Below are 19,694 nucleotides of genomic sequence, written 5' to 3'. Positions count from 1 at the left end.
TCGTTACTAAAAGCAATATTTCTTTCTTTAGCCAATTCGGCATTTGAGATATTCCCATGTAAAGAAGTTTCTACTTGGTGCAGCATCTGACAGTGGCAGCGTGACTCTATGGGATGCACACAGCCAGAATCCATTACATATGTTTGACAGTGCTCACAAGGCCCCGGCATCAGGCATCTGCTTCTCTCCAGTAAATGACCTTCTGCTTGTCACAATTGGATTGGATAAAAGAATTATCTGCTACGATGTCTCTAGCAAAATGTAAGTATTTTAACTCTTTTTATCGTTCGTTCTTTTTTTAAATCCTACTCTTAAAGGGAACCTGTCACCAGAATTTGGCAGGACCGGTTTTCGGTCATATGGCCGGGGTTTTCGGGTGTTTGATTAACCCTTTCCTTACCGCTGGCTGCATGCTGGCCGCAATATTGGATTGAAGTTCATGCTCTGTCCTCCGTAGTACACGCCTGCGCAAGGCAATCTTGACTTGCGCACACGCAGTATGCTTTGCCCAACTGCGGGCAAAGCCGAAAAGCATTAGTGCGCATGCGCCGGCGCACTATGTCCCGGGACATAGTGCGCTGGCGCAAGCGCACTAATGCTTTTCGGCTTTGCCCGCAGTTGGGCAAAGCATACTGCGCGTGCGTAAGGCAATATTGCCTTGCACAGGCGTGTACTATGGAGGACAGAGCATGAACTTCAATCCAATATTGCGGCCAGCATGCAGCCAGCGGGTAAGGAAAGGGTGAATCAAACACCCGAAAACCCCGCCCATATGACCGAAAACCGGTCCCGCCAAATTCTGGTAACAGGTTCCCTTTAATTACTCATAGTGCTGTAAGAATGGTCTCTTGCTTCAAAAGGGGAGTGGGCACAATGGAAGGTAAACTCCTGACTCCGAGTACACATCTCTGTCCGCGCACTAGCAAGAACAGCTTACTTATCAAGTATAGCGATAATGTACATTTTATTTCAAAATACATCTTCGGCTGCTTTAGAGATTGTAGTTTTTCCTTTTATTGGAGAAAAAAAAATCTTTTTTTTAATTTGTCGGCACTTAGACAAACAGAACATTTTCTGTGGGTTGTGGCTGATTCAGATTTGCTGCATCCATTGTAAGGCCACAATCTTCAGACATTAATGTTGCACGTACATGCTGTATCTGTTTTTTTTCACAGTTACAACACATAATCATTATAATTTATGGTGCTATTCACATGTCTGTGTTTTTTCCATGCAAAACACACGGAGAAATGTCCATTTTTTTCCCAACTGCACAGGTGACACGTGCTAATACAAATCTATGGGTCTGTAAAAAAAACATCGACAGCTCAAAGGTGGTATCATTGCACAGTCCGCATGCATTGTGCAATCCGTGTGCAGTCCATAATTAAGATTGCTATGTATAGGAGAAACTTTGTAATTTCTTTATCCATCTGTGAAAGACACAGACAGTGATGGTAAAAAACGGACATGGATGACATACTAATGACTAGTGTTGAGCGATACCGTCCGATACTTGAAAGTATCGGTATCGGATAGTATCGGCCGATACCCGAAAAGTATCGGATATCGCCGATACCGATACCCGAAACCAATACAAGTCAATGGGACACCAAGTATCGGAAGGTATCCTGATGGTTCCCAGGGTCTGAAGGAGAGGAAACTCTCCTTCAGGCCCTGGGATCCATATTAATGTGTAAAATAAAGAATTAAAATAAAAAATATTGATATACTCACCTCTCCGACGCAGCCTGGACCTTACCGCTGTGAACCGGCAGCCTTCTTTACTTAAAATGAGCGCGTTCAGCACCTTCCATGACGTCACGGCTTCTGATTGGTCGCGTGCCGCTCATGTGACCGCCACGCGACCAATCAGAAGCCGTGACATCATCCCTCAGGTCCTAAATTCCTAGAAGGGAATTTAGGACCTGAGGGATGACGTCGCGGCTTGTGATTGGTCGCGTGGCGGTCACATGAGCGGCACGCGACCAATCAGAAGCGGTGACGTCATGGAAGGTGCTGAACGCGCTCATTTTAAGCAAAGAAGGCTGCCGGTTACTACCAGGGCGCGTCCGAGGGTGAGTATACCCCTATTTTTTATTTTAATTCTTTATTTTTTACATGGATATGGATCCCAGGGCCTGAAGGAGAGTTTCCTCTCCTTCAGACCCTGGGAACCATACACTGGGAACTTCCGATTCCCGATACCACAAAAGTATCGGATCTCGGTATCGGAATTCCGATACAGCAAATATCGGCCGATACCCGATACTTGCGGTATTGGAATGCTCAACACTACTAATGACACTAGTAACATTTTTTTTCACAGATGTGTGGATGAATCCTAACATGTAGGGTTACAGCCACATTATGGGAAAGCAGTACCATTACTGCACCATGGCGAAACATACCGTATATACTCGAGTATAGGTAGAGTTTTTCAGCACATTTTTTTTGTGCTGAAAATGCCCACCTCGGCTGATACTCGAGTGAGGTGTCCAGAAGATGGAGGGGGAGTGGCATTGCAGCGGGTCACAGGAGGCAGGAGCCAGCTGCTGCGGCTAAAGCCTGTGCCCGCTGCTAAAGAGAGATGAATATTCATCACTCTCCACTCCCATGGGTGTGGCGAGAGATGAATATTCATTTCTCTTAAGTAGCAGTACATGTGACCACCCGGCGGCTGACACTGTGCGCGCTAGTTCCGGTGTTGGTAGCGGTGAGTATTCCAACAGCTCTGCTCTGCTTGTGAGCAGCACATGATGTCCCTGCCATGCACTGCTTACAAGCATAAAGCAGCTGCTGGCACCAGAACTAGACACTGTAAGGGAGCGCAGGAAGGTGTGTTTTTTGATGGGCGCCAATCATACCAGGATAAGGATGGGGTCCTTCATACAAGGATAGGGATGGGGAGCCATGCGTACAAGGATAGGGACGAGGAGCCATGCATACAAGGATAGGGATGGGGAGCCATGCATACAAGGATAGGGATGGAGCCCTGCATTCAAGGATAGGGATGGGGCCATGCATACAAGGATAGAGATGGGGAGCCATTTATACAAGGGTAGGGACGAGGAGCCATGCATACAAGGATAGGGATGGGGAGCCATGCATACAAGGATAGGGATGGAGCCCTGCATTCAAGGATAGGGATGGGGCCCTGCATTCAAGGATAGGGATGGGGCCCTGCATTCAAGGATAGGGATGGGGCCATGCATACAAGGATAGAGATGGGGAGCCATGTATACAAGGGTAGGGACGAGGAGCCATGCATACAATGATAGGGATGAGGAGCCATGCATACAAGGATAGGGATGGGGAGCCATGCATACAAGGATAGGGATGAGGAGCCATGCATACAAGGATAGGGATGAGGAGCCATGCATACAAGGATAGGGATGGGAGCCATGCATACCAGGATGGGGCATGTATACAAGGATAGGGATGGGGAGCCATGCACACTAGGACAGGGACTGGGGAGCCATGCATACAGGGACTGGGGAGCCATGCATACAGGGACTGGTGAGCCATGCATACCAGGACGGACTGGTGAGCCATGCATACCAGGACAGGGACTGGGGAGCTATGTATACCAGGACAGGAACTGGGAAGCCATGCATACCAGGGAAAGGACTGGCCAGCCATGCATACCAGGACATGGACTGGCCAGCCATGCATACAAGGACAGTGATGGGGAACCATGCATACAATGACAGGGACGGGGGAGCCATGCATACCACGATAGGGATGAGGGGACCATGCATACACGGCTTTACTCGAGTCAATAAGCTTACCTAGCTTTTGGTGGCAAAATTAGGTGCCTTGGCTTATACTCGGGTCGGCTTATGCTCAAGTGTTTATACGGTAATTGTCCAATCTATGGTTTCCCAGATAGAACACGTACCCATTGTAATCTTGAGGCTGTCCGGGTGTTTTGTTTTTTTTTGTAGCCTGGATTGCCCGCAAAAAATACTATTGTAAGTCATGTTGTTTTGGGGTCTGATCCAAAGATCAAACTCACAATTGCAGGGTATGAGTCTGTGGAAAATTAATTTAAACAGAATAATACTGGTAACCCAGTTGTCTTATTCTGTTATATGATTTTGACTGACTGGGAAAGTTTAGGAAGCCTCAATCAGGGTTTCTGTATTTCATGAGAAAAACTGATGAAACATTGGTTAAAAGCTGACACACTTATAAAAATTTGATAGCTGTGCTGATGAACACTGGATCGTGTTGTTTTTTTTTGCATACAAGAAAAATCACTGATGTGTGAATGAGGCTTTAGTTGGAATCCTCCTCTGTTGAGATTTCTATTCATTATCTTCAAGAAAACAGTAGAATCAAATATATTAAATTATATAACTTTTTATTTTACAGTAATGAAACTTTACTTAGACAATGAAATGGCTATACACTTTTCAAAGATTAAGCAGAGTATGACAAAATAGTTTTGCAGTTGTACATTCAAACTTTTTTTCTTTTTCTTTTCCAGTCTTCTGCAAACAGTTGTAGCTGAATCACCCCTGACTGCTGTAGACTTCATGCCTGATGGTGCTACACTGGCAGTTGGCTCCTCTCGTGGAAAAATTTACCTTTATGATTTAAGAATGTTAAGCTCACCGATCAAATCTGTGAGCGCGCATAAAACATCGGTGCAGTGCATTCAGTTCCAGCACAGCAACGCACACAAAGTGAGTTCTGTTCTACATGTTTTGTGTTTAAGTACATTTTTGTTGTCATGCAGAATCCACTCACTTCTGAAATAAGTTTTGTTTGTTTTTGTTGTAGGAAAAACCTTTTCAGTTTTTTTTCCCAGTTTTTCAAGTTTAGTATTATTCGTATTGGCTCTATTAACCGTAGCGACTGAATTAAAAATGTGTGTTCATACAGTAGTTCTTTATGTAAAGATAATATAACACTAGTCAGTTTATTTTTTTAACCCTGCTGTTCTGTTAGGTCCAAAATGACCGTTTTTGAAATTCTATAATGTTATAAAAATTCAGCGTGTGATTCTGAGACTTGAGGCTCCCTGACTTTTCGTCATTAGGGGGGTACTCTCTGTGGGAATTTTTTTTTTTTTTTAATTTTTGTTTACTTTATTTGGTACAATTTTTTTTACACTTGTACTGTTCGGTCAAAAATGACCGATAGGCCTTTATTCAGCTCTCCAGACAATTTTTGACAAAAATAAAGGTGCTATCACCTCATTTTGAACTATATATTGCATCTACTACTATTTATCAATGTATCTGACTACTTTTGGTCAGAACAGATTTACACATACCAACATTTTCAAGTTGCGATACAGCCGACGGATTCGCTTCCAGTATAGCTATGCGCAATTTATTTCACTGGTTTTTATTTACCCTGCTGTTCATATAGATCTAGTTCCATTCAGTTGTCAACATTTCATATTGTAAATCATGATTTTCTGATTTTCCATGTGTTTGCTGGTTGTACAGTATTACACTGTACATAAATGTTAATTTATTTGATTCAAAAAATAAAAGTTTTTGATTGAATTTTTCATCTGATTATTGAAAACCATGTTCACATACAGTAAAACAATGCAACAGGTAATCAAATAACACTTGAATTAGGTACAAATCACAACTTTGTTAGGTCCGGTCAAAAATGACCGGGAACAGTATAAGTGTATAAAAAACAACGTTTTTTGCCATTTTATAGAGAAAAAAGCTTTTTTTTTTTTTTTTTTTGCCTTTGAAAAAAGTATATCTACATAATGTTTGATATTATTACTTATAGTTAACATTTAGATCAAGATTTTTTTTTATCTGCAAAAATAATCAATTTTTACAAAAATCGAAAAAATACCATGTTCCCTTTTGGATATAAAAAAAATATAAAACAAGCTTTGTATTTATTTTTTTTCTGGTATTTGAACAACCATCTTCACAAGCAATATAATAGTGCAAAAACTGTTTAAAAAAACCACTTAGATTAGCTAAAAATGATTATTTTATAAGGACGGTCAAAAATGACCGGGAACAGTACAAGTGTATGTGAAATCTAAACAGAACAGCAGGGTTAATGTTGAATTTTTGCATGTCAACCTACAGTTATTCCTGTAATTTGGTATGCATCTCAAGTTATGCTGTTTTGGCCAACGATTTTCAGATTCCCACTGCAGAAGCTGCTCGACTAATGGCTGCACATAACATACCGTATATACTCGAGTATAAGCCGAGACCCCTAATTTTGCCTCAAAACAATGGAAAAACTTATTGACTCGAGGATAAGCCTAGGTTGGGAAATGCAGCAGCTGCTGGTAAATTTCAAAAATAAAAATAGATACCAATAAAAGTAAAATTAATTGAGGCATCAGTAGGTTAAATGTTTTTGAACATCCATATTGAATCAGGAGCCCCATATAATGCTCTATACAGTTCATAATGGGCCCCTTAAGATGCTCCATACAAAATATTCCCCATATAATGCTCCATAAAGTTCATGATGGGCCCCATAAGATGCTCCATACAAAAAATATGCCCCATACAATTCTGCACAAAGGTTAATAATGGCCCCATAAGATGCTCCATATTAAAATATGCCCCATATAATGCTGCATAAAAGGTTAATGATGGCCTCATAAGATGTTCCATAGAAAAATATGCCCCATATAATGCTCCATAACCCGTTTCTGACCTCGGACGGAATAGTACGTCCGAGGTCAGAACCCCTGCTTTGATGCGGGCTCCGGCGGTGAGCCCGCATCAAAGCCGGGACATGTCAGCTGTTTTGAACATGAGTCCTGCAGATTAGACTGCATTTTCATGGAGACAGGGTCTCCTTAGCTATTGAATGATCTAATTGTAATAATATTATGTATAGTGATGAGCGAGCGTGCTCTGATATCTGAGCATGCTCGAGCTTTTACCAAATATGTTGGTCGTGCTCGAATAATATCTTCGAGTCCCTGAGGCTGCATGTCTTGTGGCTGTTAGGCTGTGTGCACACGTAGCAGATTTTTTGCGTTTTTTTCGCGGTTTTTCACTATAAAAACGCTATAAAACCGTGAAAAAAAGCTCACATTAAGCATCCTATTTAATACAATGCAATCCGCATTTTTTGTGCACATGCTGCGTTGTTTTTCTGAGCAGAATCGCATTCCAGAAAAAAACGCAGCATGTTAATTTAAATTTGCGGAATCGCAGGGATTCCGCACACCTAGGAATGCATTGATCTGCTTACTTCCCGCATGGGGCTATGCCCACAATGCGGGAAGTAAGCAGATCATGTGCGGTTGGTACCCAGGGTGGAGGAGAGGAGACTCCTCCACGAACTGGGCACCATATAATTGTAAAAAAAAAAAAAAAGAATTAAAATAAAAAATAGTGATATACTCCCCTTCTGATGGCCCCGGAGTCTTCCCGCCTCTCAGCGGTGCACGCGGCCGCTTCCGTTCCCATGGATGCTTTGTGTGCAGGACCTGCGATGAAGTCGCGGTCACGTGACCGCGATGTCATCGCAGGTCCTGCACACAAAGCATCTATAGGAACGGAAGCCGCTGAGGAGATCGTCTGCCTTCAGAAGGTGAGAATAACCATTTTTTTAAATTATTTTTAACATTACATCTTTTTACTATTGATGCTGCATAGGCAGCATCAATAGTAAAAAGTTAGTCACACTTGTCAAACACTATGTTTGACAAGTGTGACCAACCGGTCAATCAGTTTTCCAAGCGATGCTACAGATCGCTTGGAAAACGCTAGCATTCTGCAAGCTAATTATGCTTGCAAAACGCTAGTTTTTAGCAGGAATATGCATGCCAATTCCGCATGCGATATACCCGCGGCAGGAGTTGCAGAATTGCTGCAGAAATTTCCTTAAACAGCCGCTACGCATGCAGGGATTTGGATATTTTTAAGGCCTGGACAACGCCGTTACTTTACTTAAATTGTATATATGTATTTTTTTTAGATTGGTAAAGGTTCACATAAATCATCGGTGGTATCCTCAAAGAAGGCCCCAACCAAGTCTACTGCGGTCATAAGTGGAGCACACATAAAAGATTTACCATCCAGTGTAACACAACCAGCACCTCCTCCAGCAGCTGAGACTGTGGATAGTAGAGAACCTGAAATGAGTAATGAAGAATCTGGTACAATTGTGTATTGTTTTTTACCAATTTTTTTTTCCGTGTTTTGTAAATGGTAAACCTTTTGGTATCAGAACATTTATTAAAATAGTTATTCACAGGGAGGTGGCAAATGTATGATCACTTAAGACCCTACTGCTTGGGAACGCTAGCAAATGCAAGAATGGGGTTCCAGAGCCTGTGTGGTGTTTTTTTTTTTTTTGTTTGTTTTTTTACTTTAAAAAAAAAAAAAAAAGCGTTGCCAGAGTTCCTAAAGAACCTAAAATTCATAATGATACAGGCTCAGGTCTTGATTGCTATGGAAATGGAGACCAATGCGTCCCTTGTTTTTGCATGTTACATGGAGAGCAGAGGGCCTTGCAGTTGAAAAGACTTGAGATAGTTTAGAGTTTTTTGCCCTAAAACACAAACGTTTCTGGAGGAGCATTGCGGCTTTAAGTCTCCTCATCTCGGCATGCTTAGCATGTCACTCTCCGCAAGGAGAAACGTTACTTCTTGGATATCGTTCAGACTCCTCTCACTCAGCCGAACCAGATCTCCACTTTGCACTGACGAGGGGCAGCACCCCGAAACACAGTGTCTGCAAATTGAGATTCTGGTTTGGCTTTTATCCTAAGTCATGTGACAAGGCTCGTTAAAGGGTTGACATTGACTTTTAGGATTGCTACTTCCAATAGGTTGCACTAGAGTTCTAGTCCTCTTCCTCTCTAAAGAGACAATTTGCATATTTCCCAGAGGAGCATTGTGGCTTTAAGTCTCCTCATCTTGGCATGCTTAGCATGTCAATCTCCGCAAGGAGTAACAATACTTCTTGGATATTGGTGAAATGTCTAAAATGCTACATAGTCAACAACCTGCATGATAAAGGAGCGCACACAGGGTATCTTGCAAGAGAAGTACAAATGGTATCAGATTTGTGGACCCAATCAGAATATTTCCAGGTATTAACAAAAAGATATTTAATTCATAGGATCTCATTTATATAACTTGCGGAGCATGAAAATCTTTCTTGTTGGCCATAGTAACCATTGCTCTGTGAAATATGAAGCTGCAATGTTCTTGGTTGCTACGCGTAACATTCAGTTATTTGTTTTTAAAATTGAGGTCCAATGTTTGTCATGTGATACTTACATTTTTTTTCTTAACTAAATTTTGTTTTCCTTATTTGCACTTAGGTATTCCACGTAGTACAAGTCTTGATGTAATACCGTCAAAAGAAACAGACTATGCTAAATCATCCGACCTACAGTCAATAGATCCCTTTGGAAGAAGTAGCCTAGGTGACATTTTTTCTCCTGTTCGTGATGGTAAGTTGTCATGGTATGCATATAGGAATATTTAACCCCTTAGTGACAGAGCCAATTTGATATTTAATGACCAAGCTAATTTTTACAATTCTGACCACTGTCACTTCATGAGCTTATAGCTCTGGAACGCTTCAGTGTACCCCACTGATTCTGAGATAGTTTTGTTTCATCACATATTGTACTTCATGTTAGTTGTAAAATTTCTTCAATATAACTTGCATTTATTTATGAAAAAAACTGAAATTTGGCAACATTTTTTAAAATGTTGTAATTTTCAAAGTTTTAATTTTTGTACCCTTAAAACTGAGAGTCATATCACACAAAACAGTCAACTTTACATCAGCACAATTTTGGGAACAATTTTTTTTTGTTAGGACGTTATAAGGGTTAAAACGTTGACCACTGATTTCTCATTTTTCCAACAAAATTTAACAGAAAATACCCAAAAGTGACACCATTCTAAAAACTGCTCAAGCTGCTCAAAACCACAAGAAGTTTAATAACCCTTCAGGTGCTTCACAAAAACTAAAGCAATGTGGAAGGAAAAAATTCACATTTTACTTTTTTCACAAAAAATTTACTTTGGAACCAATTTTTGTATTTTCACAAGGATGTCAGGAGAAAATGAACCACAAAATATTTTGTGCAATTTCTCCTGAGTACGCCGATACCCCTGGGGGGGAAAGCCACTGTTTGGGCGCCTAGCAGGGCTCAGAAGGGAAGGAGCACAGTTTGACTTTTAGAATGCAAAATTGGCTAGAATCAATGGTGGGCACCATGTTTGGAGACCCCCTGATGTACCTAAACAGCGTAAACCCCTCAATTCTAACTCCAACACACCCCTAATCCCTAACCTAACCATAACCCTAGCCACAATCCTAACCCCAGCACACCCCTAACCCTAATTCCAACACTAATCATAAGCCTAGCCCCAGCCCTAACCCTAATGGAAAAATAAAAATAAGTAAATTTTTTTTTTCATTATTTTTACCTAACTAAGGGGGTGGTAATGGGGAATTTGATTTACTATTTTTTTATTTTAATCACTTTGATAGGGTCTATAACAGTGATCAAAATGAACCACTAAAAAAAAAATTCCTATTGTTGCTGGGTGCTGGCCGGCAGATCTGAGCGGGTGCACTTCGCATGTGCCCTCCATTTTCTTCCTGGAAGAAGCCACCGCCGGTCAGGGGACATCATGGGGGGATGCAGGAGGGTCCAGGGACACCAGAGGTATCGGGGGACTCTTTTTCTCTCCTCTGATGATTAAATGAGAAATAGGACTTTTTTTTGTGGTCGCCGTTATTCGGTGAATAACGGCGATCGCAACACTGGGATTGGTAAAAACCGACCCGAATCATGCTCTGTGGGGTCTCTGCTACCCCCGGTAGCTGAGACCCCGGAGAATTTCCGATGCGGGGGGGCTCTATACAATTATTTATCAGCGCCGTTAAAAGCGATGCTGAGAAATAAGTACCCTTAACTGCCACCGATAAAAGGCGTATCGGCGATCTTTAAAGGGTTAAGAACCTTTACGAAGAGGCATATTTCCTTTGTTATATGCGAATTGTACTGTGGATTTGCCTATTATACTGCATATCCTCCACACTTTGCGCATGCATGGGAAGTGAACCTCTGCTCTATGACCTTAAATTCGTAGCATTGAAAATCTGTGTGAATTGGGTTTTGAAAATTGCATTCACATGTATGATATTGACAATGTCTGTTTATTTTCCCCCTCAAGATGCTTCTCACCTTAGAGTAATGGAAGAGTTTGCATCTAAAGGAAACGGTAGGTGATGCTCTCAGCATATATGTGTGTCTCATAATTGCAGATCCTAAATCAAGGATCCTCTCTGATCTATCTTGTCATACTCCATCCATACACCTTTCTGTATTCATTTTTGTGATAAAAAAAATTCAAGTGTTTTTGCAAATTGTTCTTTTCATTTTGGAGAATGAGTTTTTCCAGCACATTTTCTAAATACGTCTGGAATGTAGTGTAAATGCCTTAAAATATTTGGTTGCTTTCACCTCAGTCCAGAGCCTCTCACCTAGCCAAATCAGTTCTCATGCTTTGCACGGACGAGGGCCAGCAGCCTGAAACACTGTGTCTGCGAATTGAGATACTGATTTGGCTTTTATCCTAAAGGTACCTTCACACGAAACGACATCGCTAGCGATCCGTGACGTTGCAGCGTCCTGGCTAGCGATATCGTTTCGTTTGACACGCAGCAGCGATCAGGATCCTGCTGTGATGTCGCTGGTCGCTGAATAAAGTCCAGAACTTTATTTGGTTGTCCGATCGCTGTGTATCGTTGTGTTTGAAAGCAAAAGCAACGATACCAGCGATGTTTTACACTGGTAACCAGGGTAAACATCGGGTTACCAAGCGCAGGGCCGCGCTTAGTAACCCGATGTTTACCCTGGTTACCAGCGTAAAAGTAAAAAAAACAAACAGTACATGCTCACCTGCGCGTCCCCCAGCCTCTGCTTCCTGACACTGACTGAGCGCCGGCCCTAAGCTGAAAGTGAAAGTACAGCACAGCGGTGACGTCACCGCTCTGCTGTTAGGGCCGGAGCTCAGTCAGTGTCAGGAAGCAGACGCTGGGGGACGCGCAGGTGAGCATGTACTGTTTGTTTTTTTTACTTTTACGCTGGTAACCAGGGTAAACATCGGGTTACTAAGCGCGGCCCTGCGCTTAGCAACCCGATGTTTACCCTGGTTACCCGGGGGCCTCGGCATCGTTGGTCGCTGGAGAGCGGTCTGTGTGACAGCTATCGCTGCAGCGTCGCTTCGTGTGAAGGTACCTTAAGTCATATTACACGACTCGTTAAATGGTGACTTGTAGGATCGCTACTTCCAACAGGTGGCGCTATAGAGTTCATGTCCTCTTTTTCTCTGAAGAGGCAATTTGCATATTTCACAATGTAAGCATATGGAACCTTGTTTTGAGTCTCCTTGGAGTTACATTGGCGGAAACAGCACTGTCCCGCACAGCAGGCCCTTTGTGAACAGGCAAAGATGAGGAGCAGTCATATGATCTAGGAGAGGATGGGAACAATGCTAGAAACCAGGAAACTGCTGATCGTTAAAATGTAGGTGCTGTGGAAGGTCTGCTCACTTAGCTGCTCCTTGACGTAGACACAGGCACATGTGGGGTTAAAGTCTCTGTGTGGATTATTGTATCATAAATAGTGATGAGCTTTTGCTCGGGTGGTCTCTGAGTATTTATGACTGCTCGGAGATTTAGTTTTCATCGAGGCAGCTGGATGATTTGCGACTGTTAGACAGTTTGATTACATGTGGGGATTCCCTAGCAACCAGGCAACCCCCACATGTACTCAGGCTGGGTAGTAGCTGTAAATCATTCAGCTGAGGTGATGAAAACTAAGGCTATGTGCACACGTTGCGGTTTTTGCTGCGGATCCGCAGCGTTTTTGACGCTGCGGATCCGCAACAGTTTTCCATGCGGTGTACAGTACAATGTTAACCTATGGAAAACAAAAACCGCTGTGCACATCCTGCGGAAAATACCGCTCGGAAACGCTGCGGTTTATTTTCCGCGGCATGTCAATTCTTTGTGCGGAATCCGCAGCGGTTTGGCACCTGCTCCATATTAAAAAACCGCAGGTGTCTAAAACCGCAGTGGAAACTGCACAAAAACTGCGGTAAATCCGCAGTACTTTTTGCACTGCGGATTTAATCAAATCCGCTGCGGAAAATTCCGCAATGGAATCCGCAGCGTGTGCACATGACCTAAATCTCCAAACACTAACAAATACTCGGAGGTCACCCGAGCGTCCTCGGGGAAAACCCGGGCAACGAGAACACTCGCTCATCGCTAATCATAGACCAAAAACCCAAAATGGTAACAGAAAAACAGCCTGTCTGGCTCAAAAGAAAATAAACAGTTCATACACAGTCATGCCCAGTACTTCTGGGACAACACATATGGCATCTCTCACAAGAGCTTCAGTTTTGAGATGTCCCTCCCCAAAACACAGACAGAGGAAAAAAAATGGACCTTTATTTCCCCAGCCACACGCATGAGGTTGAGATATGGTCAGTAGGCATCTCGCCCATCTCTTTACCCACTCACCTAAAAACCCATCCATAACATGGCTGCTTAGCGCCTTCAGCACATAGCATGCTGAAAAGAAACTTACGGGTTTCTAGATCACGGAGGAAAGCAATCTCCATGACACATATCTCCCCTTACATACAGTGCCAGTGACCCTGTCGCAGTGCGTTAACCCCTTAGTGATCGGGACAATTTTCTCAAATCCGACCAGTGTCACTTTATCTGGCAATAACTCTGTAACGCTTCAACATATCTAATTGATTTTAAGATTGTTTTTTTTCATGACACATTGTACTTTGTAAATGGTAAATTTATGTCGATATTTTCTGCTCCTCTTTTTAAACCCATCAGAAATTTGACCAAAAATTCAAAAAATGTGCAATTTTCAAACGTTGAATGATAATCCCTTTAATCCAGACAGTCGTGCCCCATAAAATAGTCATTAAATAACATGTACCTCGTGTCTGCTTTACATCGGCCTCATTTTTTAAATATCGTTTTATTTTGTTAAGACGTTAGAAGGTTTACAAATTGTAGCAGCAATTTTTCATTTTTTCCATGAAATTTACAAAACTTACTTTTTCAGGGACCTATTCAATTTTGAAGTGACTTTGGCAGACCTATATGTCGTAAAATCCCCAAAAGTGAGACTACTTTAAAAACTGCACCCCTCAATGTATTAAAAATTGCTGTTAGGTTGTTTATAAACCATTCCGCTTGTTTTGCAGGAATTAATACTAAATAACATGGCAGGAAGGAAAAATTTTTACCACCTCAATGTTGCTAACTTCTGAACAGGTCACTATACCTGGCAGATTCTAAGGCCGTTATTTGGCCATGAATTGCCATGGCAAACATCAGGACCACACAATTATGATCTCAAGGTGCCGATGGGGTTAAGAGGTAGCCCTCACGCTCTGTTAACCAGTTAGATGCCATATCCACTATTGACAGCAGCATATAAGGGGTTAAAAACCCTTGGTGCCAAAATCAATCAAGGCTGATACAGCAAGGTGTAAGCTATAGTGCACAGTGGACAGCTGCTGCATTTTCACCCGGCAGAGGATGCTTTTGTCTGATATGTGAAGTCAGTAAGTAGACGTATTGGTGGTCACTATGGGGTTAAAATATTAGACATATTTACCTATACAGCTATCCCACTATGTTTCCATGTAAAAACATGCTGATTGGTAAACACTTAGAACGGTATTGGAGATTAGCCCAATCTATGGGCAGCATGTATCAGACACTGGCTGGGTTATTTTAGCCATCTTTGTTAGGCTCTGAATGCTGTTGTGCTGCAGAGAAAAATGTATTTTACGGGTAGACTAGTTGGACAGATGAATCCCTGACAGCTTCCCACCCCCTGTCACCTTGACTTGATGATTTTCTCCCTCCCACCTCTTTTCCTAGTCTCCTGTGTGGCTTAGTATGCTGAAAAAGAGAATGGACCGCACCTCCAAAAATCCTACATTGATCTAATGCCGCTAGGCAAAAATATATATAACTGAGGTTCTTAGTTTAACATTCTGATCAAGCCCACTGCCACACGGCAAACCTCTTAGTGGGTCCCTATTGCCCTAACTGAGCAGAGCCGTGTGCCAACCACCGCCACAGCGACAATTCATTGGCGGGGAGGACGGCCTGGTGCCCCACAGCACCCATGCTGCAAGACTGAATCCCCATGACCCAAGACCGCACCTCCCCACCAGCACAAAACCACAGCAACAATGGCCGCCACACAGCGCCCACACAAAATGAAAGGAGTATTGAAACTCCCCTGTTGTGAATTCTGCTTTTGGGCTCCCTCCGGTGGTTGTAGGTGGTAATGCAGTTGTCCCTGAGTTGCAGTCCTGGTCAGGTGTATCTGCTGATTGCAGTTCTGACTGGGGTATTTAGGCGTGCAGGATTCATTAGTCCTTGCCAGTTGTCCATGGTTGTTGGGAGGTTTTGGTCCTGGTTTGGTTCCATCTGCCTTCTGCCAAATCAGCAAAGATAAGTGTCTGGTTTTGTTTCTGTGGCACACATGCTGTGTGCTTAATAATTCTGTGCTATTTAGTGTTTTTTTGTCCAGCTTAGATTGTCAGTATTTTCTCAGTCTTGTTGGATTCTCTGGAGTGGCAGATATACATTCCATGTCTTTAGTTAGATTGTGGAACTTTTTGTATTATCTGCTGTGGATATTTTTGGAAGGGTTTTAATACTGACCGCTTAGTATTCTGTCCTATCTTTCCCTATTTAGCTAGAGTGGCCTCTTTTGCTGAATCCTGTTTTCTGCCTGCGTGTGTCTTTCCTCTCCTACTCACAGTCAATATTCGTGGGGGGCTGCCTATCCTTTGGGGTTCTGCTCTGAGGCAAGGTAGTATTCCTATTTCCATCTATAGGGGTATTTAGTCCTCCGGCTGTGTCGAGGTGTCTAGGGTTTGTTAGGCACACCCCATGGTTTTGCGGTCAGTACAGTTTCCACCTACTCCAGAGAAAGTTCATGCGGCTCCAAAGTCACCGGATCATAACACTCCCCTTCCTCAGCCTTGTGTGGCTTAGTTCCTGTCGGCCTCTCAAATGTTTTTCATGTCGTTTCAGAGTGAAGGATGTATGGCTGATATCATACAGCCAGAGGTCTGGTATATGCTGCTTGTGGATCGGGCAGCAAGTATCAGCTGCCAGGCTCCCTATAAATCAATTGTATGTCAGAAAACTAAGTTAGGTTCATTTCCAACAATGAGTTTTTTGGAGGTTTTTGATGCTGTGTATTTCCACTGCGCAAAAAAAACACAGCATCTTACAGTTCCAGTAAAAAAGGATGGGATTTATAGAAATCTCATGCCCACTGGATTTTTTTTTTTTTTAACACTGCGTAAACGTGACTTGTGAATGTTTGCGATTCACAATATGTCAACTTCTCTTGCGGGTGCAAAGAGATTTATGTGCGGATTTTCCCCATCAAATTGCACTAGACAGAAAACAAATAGATTAAAAAAAAAAAGCATATGAGGAAATTCACTAACAACCAGTGTACGCCACACATGAATGTATCCATAAAGTACTGTGAAAGTCAATTAACAGGAGATATAAAACATAAACCTGCTTAATTTAAAACCTGACATACCAAAAAGAGACAAAAACCGGAGTGCGAAAAACACTACAAAGACACATGTAAAAAAAACGCAATTAAAGCTGTTTAGCGAAGAGGTGCAACATAAAACACACCAAATACTCATCGTGCAAATGTAGTTTTAAAAGAAAAAGCTGTGGAACCAGTTACTGAAACTTACATGTTTTTAAAGCATAAAGGTAACTTTGAGTGTTGGTGTTGGCAACATCTCTTACAAAATGTTTAAAAGTGACCAAGGTAGAGTGTACTAATGAAAAATGTAATTTTTTTTTTAATGTTTTATATTGTAGACCTTGATTACTTGGCTCAGTTCAGTGCAATTCCTGGCTCAAGACGACATGCTGTAGGTTCCAATACTCAAGGGATGAATTCCTCTCCTTTGCACTTAATTATTGGAAGTCCCATCAAAGAGGAAGATGAGCCCCAAGATATAGAGCTTAAAAACCGAAAACCCTATATTGTAAAACAGGATGTAAACGATAATGTGAACCAGGTAATCTGTACACCAAACTGTCTGTTGGTGGTTAGAGGGGTTACCCTGTCATTCCACATCGCATTCACTGTATGGGTCATAAAAATAAATATTACATGATGGTAAAAAAAACATAAAACATTGAGATACTGTGAGATAAAATGGGTTTAGTCATCACCGGATGACAACCTAATAACACCATGTAAATTACATCAATTATACAAATTTTTATGCTCTATGCAATGGCTGTGATACAGCATGCAATCATTGGCCTTCCTTTTTAATGATTTGACATATGCATGCTACTTGCTATTTGTCTGATAAAGGCATGATCTCTTCATATATTGTAATCTTTATACATTTGTTATTGTAATAATAGAAATGTAATATGCAACTGTCACAGATATGAAGTGATATATACATTTTTTTTCTCCATTTTCTAGCCTTATAAACCAACAAGCAGTGAACAAATTGTTAGTTCTTCACCTGTTCCCATTTCTCGGACACCAGAAATATCTGAAAGAGTGGGCAAGCAAATTCCATCCCAGATAAAGCAAGGATTTTCAGTTAGCAGCACAAAACCATTAAGTATGTGGCTTATTCAATGTTCACATGTATCACTTCCATGTTTGGATAACACTAATGGGCACATAATAATAAAGACCGACCATTTTTGTGCGTGGCTCCACCTTAAGTCCCAAGCAGCATGCTCTTTGTCTTGAGGTGATATTACACTATTTTCTTCCCTTTACTCCCTTTATCCAATCATTGCTCATTCTGTCACCTGCTCCTTAAAAACATTGCAAGAATTTGTCCTTTTCTTACTTTGACAGTGCAAAAACTCTTACTGTTGCCCTGATTCATTCTCAACTGGACTCCACTCTCTTACTAAACACTCTCCTTTCCAATATCTTGTATGCAGCAGAAAGGGTTACATTTCTGTTTAGCGGCTACACAAGGAGCCACATGTGGCTTGCTTGCCCATTATGTATGGATATCTGCTGGCTGCCAGTTTTCTACATTAGCACCAAATCTAGCAAACTGTTATGAAGAACAGGTCTCAAGATGGTAACAGAAGAAAAGATATGGGTGCACATATATTGGCTGTGGAGGGACTATAAATATGATAAACTACAGATTGGAGGATACTGCCAGGTAGAGGTGTGCTTGGAAATGGTTGCAGTTGTGTGGCAAGTGTGCTTGATTTGACAATACTGAATGGGAGTAAAGTGGGAACCCCTGGATGTAAGTATACTGCCGTTAAGGGAGTGGCACACAAAGTCCCAATGTGCCTTCTGTGGGGGGAAGGTTTGGCTGTTATTCCAGTAATGGGGAACTCTGGATGTCACTTCTGGGGGAGGGTTGCGGTGGATCTGTCTCTCAAGGTTAAAAAAGGTTGGGAACATTTCGCTACAGAGCACAATATAGACTTATCACACTCACCCATATCTTTATGTTTTATTTTTATATATTGCACTAACATATTCCGCAGCGCTTTACAGTTTGCACACATTATCATCGCTGTCCCCGTTGGGGCTCACAATCTAAATTCCATATCAGTATGTCTTTGGAATGTGGGAGGAAATCAGAGAACCTGGAGGAAACCCACGCAAACACGGGGAGAACATACAAACTCCTTGCAGATGTTGTCCAAGGTGGGATTAGAACCCAGGACTCCAGCGCTGCAAGGTTGCAGTGCTAACCACTGAGCCACCGTGCTCCCCACCCATAAAACTGTCGACAGTTCTTCACCGCCTTCATCTTTATCACTTTACCTATGTTCTCTGTTTCACTAACAGCCTAACACTAAAATCCTCTATAACAAAACCTCCCACGTTCCTCTCCAAGACTGCTCTCGTGCTGCATCAGTATTCTGGATTGTACTACCTCAGACAATCCAGTTAATTCCCAGTGTCCAAAGTTTTAAGTGTGCTTTAACAGTACACTTCCCGTCCCTAATCTAATCATTCCATGTTCTCTCTTCCTAAATTTTACTCCGTATCTGTTTACCCATCCTCCATGCATTCCATGTCAGAAAATGCAGGAGTACCAGTGGGTCATTTGGTGGGTGCAGTTGAGCTAATAACTTATAACTTTCTCTGGCAGGTCCAAAGATGCCCAACTCTGTGAGTTCTGAAGTTGCCTCCTCTTTGTCAGAAAAAATAGCAGACTCCTTGGCACGTGAGAAATCTGGAGCCCCGCTAACATCTGTTCAGATTAATTTTATTAGAAATATGATTGAAGAAACCCTTGATGACTTCAGGTAATTTTCCAAAACAATTAAACACTGTGGCCAAACTTACTGGGAAAAAATGAATCTGTTAACATAGTGAAGTGTTAAGATGGCTATTGCAAATAAAGGAGTTTTAGGACTAACGTGAGCATTGTTCAGTCTACAGCTGATAGCAGAACAGGAATGTGGGGAATTTCCGCTTTCAGAGGTTATTTGCGTAGGGTGCTTTCGCACTGCATTTTGACACCCGGCCCTTGGTCAGTAGGGGCTTACATTAGAACCATCCCAAAATGGGATTGTGGCGTATGTGCCAAAGTGGCCATAGACTATAATGGTGCCGAGAGAGTGAACGTGCACTCTGCT

The 19,694-nt window shown here is 42.1% G+C and overlaps 1 protein-coding gene across 3 annotated transcripts in view; it reads left to right on the top strand.

The window, feature by feature from the left end:
* NEDD1 (NEDD1 gamma-tubulin ring complex targeting factor) overlaps positions 1-19,694 on the top strand; it is a 70,601-nt gene that overhangs the window by 39,324 nt on the left and 11,583 nt on the right. For 2 of the 3 annotated variants that reach the window (XM_077265518.1, XM_077265520.1), the window contains 8 exons: positions 32-261; positions 4,493-4,691; positions 7,942-8,122; positions 9,295-9,426; positions 11,171-11,218; positions 16,917-17,119; positions 17,542-17,686; positions 19,205-19,361. In XM_077265518.1, the coding sequence (XP_077121633.1) occupies positions 32-261; positions 4,493-4,691; positions 7,942-8,122; positions 9,295-9,426; positions 11,171-11,218; positions 16,917-17,119; positions 17,542-17,686; positions 19,205-19,361 (1,295 nt within the window). The remainder of the gene's footprint in view (positions 1-31; positions 262-4,492; positions 4,692-7,941; positions 8,123-9,294; positions 9,427-11,170; positions 11,219-16,916; positions 17,120-17,541; positions 17,687-19,204; positions 19,362-19,694) is intronic. The other variant, XM_077265519.1, reaches the window with a different exon arrangement.

This window comes from Ranitomeya variabilis, chromosome 5 (genome assembly GCF_051348905.1).
Source record: "Ranitomeya variabilis isolate aRanVar5 chromosome 5, aRanVar5.hap1, whole genome shotgun sequence".
Taxonomy (NCBI): domain Eukaryota; kingdom Metazoa; phylum Chordata; class Amphibia; order Anura; family Dendrobatidae; genus Ranitomeya; species Ranitomeya variabilis.
Note: the sequence above shows the minus strand (reverse complement) of the source record. Positions and strands in the feature narration are given on the sequence as shown.